The sequence below is a fragment of the Nanorana parkeri genome, unplaced genomic scaffold (assembly GCF_000935625.1).
Source record: "Nanorana parkeri isolate BGI_ZX_2015 unplaced genomic scaffold, ASM93562v1 scaffold96, whole genome shotgun sequence".
NCBI classification, from domain to species: Eukaryota; Metazoa; Chordata; class Amphibia; order Anura; family Dicroglossidae; genus Nanorana; species Nanorana parkeri.
Window position 1 is genome coordinate 1697189 of NW_017306364.1, and position 10502 is coordinate 1707690.

General features: G+C 42.5%; 1 protein-coding gene across 2 annotated transcripts in view; it reads left to right on the forward strand.

Moving 5' to 3' along the window:
- The window catches only part of SLC25A39 (solute carrier family 25 member 39), an 18034-nt gene extending 15784 nt beyond the window's left edge, over positions 1 to 2250 (forward strand). For both annotated transcript variants that reach the window (XM_018552745.1, XM_018552744.1), the window contains exons 10-13: positions 1030 to 1139; positions 1338 to 1413; positions 1929 to 2012; positions 2099 to 2250. In XM_018552745.1, the coding sequence (XP_018408247.1) occupies positions 1030 to 1139; positions 1338 to 1413; positions 1929 to 2012; positions 2099 to 2214 (386 nt within the window). In that variant the 3' untranslated portion in view covers positions 2215 to 2250. The remainder of the gene's footprint in view (positions 1 to 1029; positions 1140 to 1337; positions 1414 to 1928; positions 2013 to 2098) is intronic.
- Positions 2251 to 10502: the final 8252 nt, after the last annotated feature.

The following is a 10502-nucleotide window of genomic DNA, read 5'->3' on the forward strand; positions in this document are numbered from 1 at the left end:
GTGGGGTGGTGAGCGGGGCAGGGGGCGGGGTGGGGGGGGGGGGCTGTGCTAGGGAATTTACTTTTTCCTGGAGTGGTCAAATATTTAAGCAAGTTCAAACACACTATGCGATTGAATACAAAAATAATTTATGGAAAGAAGAAAAAGCACTGCAAGTAATCATTTTTTTGTGGTTACACCTGCAATTTTTAAAGTTGTTGACAGGGTCTCTTTACATGTCAAGCTTACCTTATCAGCGCCAAGAACATCAGCATTAAAGTCTTGCGCCAGATGCAGTGGTGGCTTGTCCCTGGTATGGAGCCCAAGAGTGTCAGGTTCTAGTCTGCATGTTAGCTGAAGGGAGAGGAAGTGAGATTATTAGTTCGCTGATTCTGTAATGAAAGTCCCCAGGATACAGGAAACCCAGGTGCCCAGTAGTCAAGGTGAGGTTATATACAGGTGCCATTTGGTGCCCGCTGTGTGCTAGCAGCAGTAGTTGAGACACTTCACTGTCCCTACATGTGCATGTTAAAGCTGAACTCCAGACCAATGGCTAAATACACAGATGAAATACATATATGGGAGATATTTTAGCTGCCAAATGATTTGTATTTCTGTCCATCCATCTGTGAGATTTTTACAGTTCTGCTACACAGTCCTGTCTGGCAGGGAAGGAAACCTGGTCTTTCCCCTCCAGCCAGTAAAAGGTAAAGCATCACACTGATGAGCTCATCGCTCTGGCACTCTGCTCTCCTCTTCTATCAACCTGTTCCTTAAACTGCAGCACACCTTATCGGCTGCCAGTCTCTCTGCATTAAGCTGATACGATATTCAGGTGCTTGCATTTAAACATACATTACATGTTGTATTAGTGGATACAGTGCTGCATTATTTGATGTCTTTTATATCTGCCTGGAGTCCAGCTCTGAGTTTTCTAAAGCCATTTGTAATCAATGAATGAGCATTTATGGCAGTATACTGTTCTCGAAGTACTTCTACAATCAATGTGCTTTTTTGCAATTCTCTTAAATCCTTGTGTTGTTTCCGCAGCTCTGTACTGGTTCAATTACGAGCTGGTGAAAAAGAATCTTGGCAAGTCATGGGGAACTTCGGAGTCGCCATTTCTGATCAGCTTTACATCAGGAGCAGTTTCCGGAGCTGTAAGTCCTTGTCCAAAAGAAGAGAACAATCTAGGACAAGATAGCTGATTTGGAGAAATTCTACCATTCAGCTCACTTTTCAGTTCGGCTATGTTGTCCTAGATTGTTCCCTTCTCCTGCCTTCTCCAAACTCTTCACCCTTCTGTGAATAGCCCTGTGAATGTTTACTCAAACTTTCCCTGTGTCGCTCTGTTCCAGGTGGCTGCCATTTTAACTCTGCCGTTCGATGTCGTGAAGACGCACAGACAGATTGAACTAGGGGACAAGGAGATGGGTAAGAGTCAGCCTGATGTTTCCTGGCCAGCACTGCTCCTTTTGTCTTCTATATGTAGTCACGCTGTCTGAAGCAGGGGTAGCCAAACTTCAGCCCTCCTAGCTGTGGTGAAACAACAAATCCCATCATGCATCTGCCTGTGAAAGCCATGCCTGTGGCTGTCAGTGTTGCAATGCCTTATCTGACTTGTAGTTCCACAACAGTTGAAGAGCCCAGATTTGGCTACCCCTGGCCTAAAGTAACAGTATCTGCATAGATCAGCGGAGCTGCTAGTACTATACTCTGCTGGAGAAGGACAGACAATAATCTGGGTCATGACTGCTGGATAAATGACATTTTTAAGGTATTTGGGGAGGCTTTTGTGGGTAATGTGCCATTTTACAGTTTTGTTATATAGCTTGATTCCGCTGACTATACTTAAACATTAGATGGCACATTACCCGCTTTTCTGCTGCAAGGAAAGGAGATAAACAGATTTAGTGATTTTATTCTGTAATCTGGTGTATTCCTTCCAGGCTCATCTAAACACAAGGGATCATCTACATGGAGAGCAATGCGCCGGATCCGTGCAGAGTCCGGAACTCGTGGTCTCTTTGCAGGTGAAGCCTACTACCTCCTTTTGTTGAGCTGATCTTCTCGCCCCACCAATCCTGCTCCTTACTTCTCCCTTTTCTTCTCTCTGCAGGGTTCATGCCTCGAGTCATCAAGGTTGCGCCTGCCTGCGCCATCATGATTAGCTCTTATGAGTTTGGGAAAACATTCTTTGAACAGCGGAACCAGGAAAGGCTTAAGGGCCTGTGAGGAGCAGCTGTAGAAGAGCAGAACCGAACTCGAATAGTGCTCTGAGCACTCAAGGGGCTGTGCACAAGCTACTCATGGAGATTAGTAGAAACACCACCTATCCTTAGGGAGACACGTGTCAGACATCCAACAACCTTCCAGCTGTTAAGGGGGATTTCCCGGAAAACTGTAAATAAGCTTTCCACAATGCCTGTGAAGGTTCTCATTCATCCAGGTCATGGTATATCTATAAGAAATAAGTCAAGGCAACTGGATGACCAGTGAAACATCTTCAAGAAAAATACAGCAAGTCCAGTTGCCTTGACTTATTTTTTATAGATTTTATACAATGACATCCCTTTCTCCAGCACCAAAGCATGGAGCTGCAGTGATCCCTCTACCTGCAGCGCTAGCTGCTGGTGAAATCTGGTATTGCATAGTAGCCATAAAATGTGTGTATGGGAACTGCTGCATTGGGACATTGTGACAGTCCCAATGTGGGAGGTGGTGACACCTGCATTCCATTAAAATTTCATTTAACAGTGAAACATAGGCCATGAATGGATAAGCCTTGATCTAAAATCGGGACGGCCATCTTTTCAATCCTCTTTAATTAATAAGAACATTACTTCTACTTGGTAGGACATGATAAAATCTGTAGCTGAACAACTGGAGGGACGTTGGATGCCTTACACTTGTCTAGAACATTCTTTAAATACGCACAAACATACGTAAGATCTGGAGCATCCAGGATCTAACGAATTCTGACACCTAACTCACTTGTCAAGCACTTGATGTAGCATGCACTTGAAACCTCTGCAAAGATTAGCGATCACATGACTGACCACTAGAGGCCACCATGTGTAAAAGCACCTTGATAAAAAGACACAACTTCGTTATCGTAATAAGTTTCTATGGTGCATGAGGTCTGAGCACACATGGGCTTGTTTGTGAAAACCAGGTTCAAAAAAAGTGATTGCTAATGGCAGCCAATCAGATTCTTTCATTTGAAAGATGAGCCATCATTGGCTGCTGTAGACAGGAGCTCTAATTTTTTTTAATACTGGATTCCAAACAACAGCCCCACCGTTTTCACATTTTCCTGCTGACATTCTTCAGCTGGTCGATACTACCACAATCAAATCATATGCTTATAATACTGCCTCTTAAAGAACTCCACTTGAATCCAGATTTTAGATTTAGGTGGTGGCTGGTTAGGTCATTTGATGGGTGTAGTCATAGTGGCATCCAGAGCTCTTCTGTGAAGATTTGTCTTGTGCCTCCAGGGATCTGCTGCTTCTGGTCAGTCTATTGTAGTTTCCCCACTGTTGTCAGCGGAGGCCAAAGAGAACTGTGACCAACCCAGCAGTTAAGGGAGGTCATGTGGGAATATATAAGTCAACCAATTTTTACCTCTACGCAACTCGCTGTTATACTGATCCAATGGCTTTAAGAACAGAGATAAGTAACTTATCCAAAAGTAGAAAGATGAGTAACATTGACTTTTCTGTGACCTTCATTTGCTGTAAGTTTGTGGCGGGTCAAAGTCTTGAAAACATACAGTCAAGCAACTAGCATTGCAGAACAAGGCCAGTAATGGTAGCTTCCATATTTCCCTCATGACAAGTGTACTTTAAGATACAGGGATAATAGTATCCATCTCTTGCCCTAATCAGCCACCATCCAAAACTAAATAAAGAGAACTTCACCCAAGAATAATTAAGTGCATGTCAAAGTGAACACAGCACTAAGTGATATTTTATCTGATCCCATATCGGGCATTAGTCTATCAGCTTTTGGTCTAAAGGGACGTTGTGCCTGAGAAGATGTCCCGTTTCCTCAATACGTTCAGTTTGAAAGCTGTAACGGCTTAACCTCGTGTTGGCAGTTGCCTAATTATGCTGCCTTGTAACAACAGTGAGACAATGCGTTTCAATATCATTTAAACCTCTGGCACATGAGAAGTTCTACTTCTTCACTAAGTTAATAACTGGCTTCAGTTGATCCTCAGCAACCGACCACTTTTGATGGTTTCATTACAGCTGTCGTCTTCCACTGCAGATTTGGTTGCTGTAGGGAAAAGCAGACCACTTATTCCAAACAATTCTTCACTTCGCATTGGGAATGCATTTATCCTGGTCTACACCTAGGAGCCTTACACCTTTCCTTTCTTAAATAGGATTTTTTTCTTCCAGTTAAAAGCAGATTCTGCAGTTTAGAAGAGTCTTTAACTTTTCAGTAGGTCAACCACCTAACCAAAGATCAATCTCTTGACTCCAAGCATTACTATACTAGTACATCATGATTCCATAACAGATCAAAGGTTACAACTGGATCTTTTGAAGACATCTATGTGGAATCTGGTACCTACAGACCAATGAAGCTGAATTTGCTTCCTGGAGGAACTGGGCACACCAAAATATGAAGGTTTGTTTGGACAGTGATTGAATAATGCATGAAAGGGTGGATTAGATCATTATTGATGTGAAGGACTTGGCTCATGACAGAGTGATGAAGGCTGTCTTTTTATTCTTTATCCACGTAACAATATTTGATCTCGTAGACTTTAATAGCTCATGGATGTCCTGGCTACAGCAGTCGGCCGACAGGTTCTTGATGAGGATCTTCCTCCGGTTGTCCAGCTCCCGGCAGGTCTCCTTCAGCCTCCTCGTCATCTCCCCGGGCTCCATTACCGGCACTGTTGCCTTGATGTAGAACTTTGATGCTGGCGAAAAGTCCATCTGTGAACATTTAACATTGAAATTGCTTGGGGAGCCTGGTCTGCGGATAAACAATGCGAGAAAGACACTGGACTTTAAACTTAAGATGTGGTTTGAAAACAGAGAGACTGAAACATTGGACTTCCAGTTGAATAGCTCCATGTTAAACCCATCTAAGTATAAGCTGTTTTTTTTCACCCAGTAGCCTCCCCACCACAAGTCTAAATCCACAACACTCGAGAACCAATGCTGGAGTAACATGCATGATCACTTGTCCTAAAAGTGCCTATACGCCCTTTTTTCTTTTCGACCCCTGCAGACTGACTGAAGAGAGAACATTAGGGTTATACGTTGGGACGATGCTCCCACAGCCCCATCTCTTCACATCTGCCATAGGTGGATGTTAGAAGGTGATGGGATTTTTTTTTCTTATTTGTACTGTGCTGGTGCAGTCAACCATAGTTGCAATTTTTTTTTAAAGGTGCAATCTGTTTTAAGCATTATTTGCCTTTTTCCTTTTTGTATAGCCCTATGCAAAAGCAGATTTTAGGATCACTGTTATTGTTAAGAAGCCAGACGGGGAGCTAGCATTTTCAGAGGGAGAGTTTAGCAATGGCAGCTATCCTCACTCACCTTATGCTAAAAGAGCAATATTTCACCTGCAATTCTAAGGCGAGTCAGTGGTGTTGGTGATCTTGGAGGATAAGGTGGGTTACATAAGGATTTATATATTTGTTTGCTCACAGCTGAGCCTGCTTGTGTTACATTGGCTGTACAAAGTACAAGGAACACTGCCACTATTGGACTTTGTGGGTTGTGAATATATGCAATTGGTTCTAAAAGAGGTTGCACTTTTGTAATATTATAGAAACCTAACCCTTTCACTGCCAAAATTGCAGGCATAACTGGCAAAGGAGGGTCTAAACTGCAGAGCAGTTATGCGAGTGTTCATTCCAACATGTGGTAGCCCCTGTGTCATGACAAACAGAAAGGGGTTGAATCAGGAACCAATACAAGGTTCAACTTCAAAACATACTTAAAGTTTGAGTCCATCCAGCTCCAGAGTTTTCATTCCTCTTTACTAACTGTGCTACTGGTACTGACCTCCTGGAAACTCAGAGGTGGACAATCGTGATAGGTTTTAAAGTGAACCTGTGGCCAGGCTATGGGCAACAATTTAATTACACATGATTACCGAGTATGGAGATACCTCTTAAATAAGCTCTCCTTGATCCCAGACCAGAGTATTAATTCAGTCTGGATTATCATAGCTAAATACACTCCATTCCAGTCCCTCTGCTTGCTCTCCCTCACATCTGGGAAGCTTTCATGCAATTTCTCTGACAAACTGTAAAATGTGACTAGAGTCCCTCACATGAGCAGATCTTCTCTGGTTGTGTTCTTATTTAACACCGTATTCTGATTTGTAAGTAAACTCCTGCCTGTTGCAGAGAGATTACATTTAGGAGGCACATCAGTTTGGAGGAACCAGGGGCTAAGAAAAAGTGCAGGTGTAGGGACAGTGGGCAGTAATCGCCTGTCTCTGTCCATTCTGGAGGAATCCAAGATGGCAGCATTCATGGCACTGTTAACTCTGCGCTGGGTTCCATGAGAATAAAAAGTGCACTTTTATTTTTTTTAGCTACTTTGTCCAGTAGCTACCATTGGGGCAGTGATTGGTGTTTCCATTGTCTGGTCACATGTCCACTTTGAGCCACATACCAACATAGAGGAGTCAGTTCAACCATTGGAGCAGACCTCAGGAATGAAGCACCCATGTGTGTTGTACTATGCATGACCCTTTCCACACTTAAAAAAAAAAGGATTGGATGGACTTAACTTTAAATCGACTTGGGTACAGTACTGTCTGTGCCTGCCTATTAGAAGCAGCCATTTTGTTGGTTGTCAACAGATCCTTGGAGCTGAGGAGCTGAATTGAATTCTCGAAATGGTTGCCTAAGTGCAAGCAATGTTTAGACATAAGGGACTAATTAGAGAAATAAGCATATCACCATTGTCACCCTCAATGAAAATGTCAGTTGTTTGGCTTTCCTCTGTTGACTCCTACTGAGTCGTCTTGGAACAAACACATGACCCGAGAACTACACACTTGTTCCAATGGAATGACCAGCTCACAGCTTGATAGCTAACATTTTCAGAAAGCATTCAGCAAAGGCTGTTCATATATTTCTGTTATGAAAGGTTCACTTTAAAAGGTAATTCCACTTTATTGAACGACAACCTAACATACATAATTGCTTACAAACAACATTTCCATTTTAAATACAGACTACTGTGACTGTCTAAAGCTGGCAATACATGTTCCCGTCTGATTATACAAACTTTGTACAATTGGGAGAGCCTACCCAAGTAAGCCATTAAATTTGTATCCGGTCAATTAGGATCCCTTTACTACATGGTTCACGGCAGTTCTAAAGAGGATTGCACAATTAGATTGTAACATGTGGTTAGGTCCCAATAAGTCCCATTTATTGGTAATATTTGCCTTACATCTTTTCCCACTTGTTTTGCTCTTATTACTAACACTGGGACTGTAGTGTAAAACACATACAGGAAATGAGTAAACTACAGATGTTGGTTTCTACAAGACAGTAATAGGTGGGAATAGGCATTGCTAAAATCTTTGTAGCTAATGGACATACAGAGAATTTAAAAAACAAAAGTGGAGTTATACTTTAAACAAAATCAGTCAGCTTTACATACCTATATGACGATCCCTTGGCAGGGAAGCTGGCAAGGAATCAGTCCTAGCTCTATATCAGGGGTAGCAAACCTCTGGCCCTCCAGCTGTGGTGAAACTACAAATCCCATGATGCATCTCTTCAGGAGTCATATCTGTGGCTGCAATGCCTCATGGGATTTGTAGTTCCACCACAGCTGGAGGGCCGCCGGTTTGCTACCTCTGCTCTATATGAAGCTTGTCATGGAAGCAGGCATTCTCCGACATGTGAACTTTATGCTAGTTCCAGGGCAGGAACATTACAGTTAAGTCCAATTGAAGTTTAGGCCCTAATGTTACAGAGCGAACCATGGTGCAGTTAAAATAATATGTTTGCCACGTCAGATCCTTCTTTATTTCTTCTTATTCACCCCCCCACCTTCCCCTCAGTCAGCCAAATCTTCCCTTGAGTATTCAGCTCTATGCAAGTGCAGCAGTCCCTCTGCATCAGTCCAACACCCCCTCTGCTCCAGGGAGCAATAATTGCGGATTGGATAGCCATAGGTCTGATAAAACAGGGGGCTTGTTGGGACTGATGCAGAGGGACCACTGTGTTCACTGTTAAATACCGCAGTCAAAGGTTTTTTTTTAGCTGTGGCTGGGGGGTGAGGGTCTTGCAAGGAAAGCTTATGATTTTAATGCACCCTGGTTAAATTCCTAGCATTGGACTTAAGGTGTATTGATAAAAAAAATGTGCAGAGCCATTCATTCTGCAAAACAGCATGTACATTTGATCCTTGCGAATGGGGGCAAAAACAAATATTAGTATAATTTCTTTCCAGAATATGTCGGGAAAATACCACAATATGGCCACTAGATGGAGCGAAGGAAAGAAGTATTTCCTGTGATCATCCTCAGCTTCATCTAGTGGCCATAATGCGGTATTACATTCAACCTGGAAAGAAAATATACTAATAACATTCGATTTTGCCCCATTTGCACAGACTGAATGTTTGGAGGATGAATGGCTCTGCAAAGTACACCTCTTACATTTTGGCTTTAAACAGGTTCTGGTTCACTTTCCTGTAACACGTTGAGGATTCAGCTTCCATTTGAAGCTGCTCACTTAGGTATTTAGCTTTGCAATCCCTTTAAACACAACACCCCTTCAAACTCTGTTTCATTTTTATATGCTTAACATTCTAGCTAAAGTAGAAATTGTTCCTTTATGAAAAAAGTAATGTGTTAACTTCCACACTGAAATGGCATGATTTCCTTTAATCTACTTCCTTCCTAAATTAGAGGGCCAGTTTTAGGAGCTTATTCAGTGTAGTAATCCTTCCAGCCAATCAGAATTCAGTTTATTAGATGCAGATCTGTGGATTATAGATTCTGCTGTGTTGCTGCACCATGCAATTTTGATAAGCTTATTAGAGGAAAGAGAAAAGTAGTGCAATAAGCTATGGCAACCAAGTGTACTCTTCAGTTAATACAATTTTATACATTGATCTGATTGGTCTGTTGGAGTTGCTGCTCAGTTCTGCTCCTTGTGAGATGAGAGAAATTGGTAAAAAGTCAGGAGAATAATGGAAACCATATTCACGTGATATTAATTTACAGGTAACAGAGATGTACTAATTTTATATAGGAGCAAGATATATTTTAGCTTTATCAACAGTCATTCATGTAGAGCGATTTTATATCTGAGCTCTCTTCAGCTGGCATACTGACCTGTAGACCACTACTCTGTCTCACAGGGGGGACGCACAAAATGTGTGGTGGTGTGTAGGAATACAATTCAAATAAAAAAATGCACTCGCATGAAGCACACCGTGTTTGAGTCATTCTTTCTTGATGATAGATGACCATACTCTTCAGCAAAAAATTGAAAACGAAGCTTTGAAATGCACACAGAAGACAGATGTTTTACCTTCTTTCAGCCATTGCTGTGGAGCTCAAGACTTCAGTGTTTTCTTTTGGTGATTTGGGAACGCTTTTTGCTTACCCAACACAGGATTGGTAGTTCCCAGACACTCCCACTGCAAATACCCTACTATCCCTTATATATACTAAAGTATGAAAGTGGCAGCAGTTGAGAAGTTCCTCATGGCCATCAATCTTAGAAGGTTGAATCTGACTCGTGACACTTAGAAGAGAAAAGAAAGATGATTACTAAGAACTCATAAAAAAGTAATTTGAAGAAATGGTCTGACTTAGTGGTGTATCCAGGGTATAGCACATGCTCTGGGTGCCTCCTGAGGTAAGCTGGCCCAGCTCCAATGAGTAAGTGAGCCACCTCCTCCAGTGCGCGCTGCCTACCAGATTGAGAAGGGCCTTTGATGTAATGGGGAACCCTGGACACGGAGTCTGCCCTTTCATCAGAGTAGGACTCTTTGATGTAAGAGGGGCTCCGAGGAAGCTGATGTAAGGGTAAACTCTGGGCACCGAGTCCCCAGGGTTCCCCTTTACATCTGAGTCCCCCATACTCTGATGTAAGGGGGAAATCGGGGCACTGATTTTGGAAAGGGGTGCAATTTCAGTGCTTGCCATTGGTGATATTTTTTTGTAGATATGCCTTTGGTCTGATTTTACCACTACTCAGATGGTTCTTGGCTTGCAGTAGTAGGTCACTGCTTGATTTAATTTGTTACCTGGAATTGCTCATAAGGGGTCATTCACATGGGCATAGAAATCCGTCCACCATAAAAAGCATATTTCTGCACCCGGGAGCCACAGATGTTGCATTCAGCTCACCTGTACAAGTCAATGACAGGCTTTAGCCTGTACGCTGGTAAATAATGCTCCAAACCTGTATGGATGTACACGGTTCCTTCCCCATTCTTTTTAATGGCACTAGGGATGTACCGAAATTTCATCCGCCGAAATATATCGGCTGAAAATGGCACTTT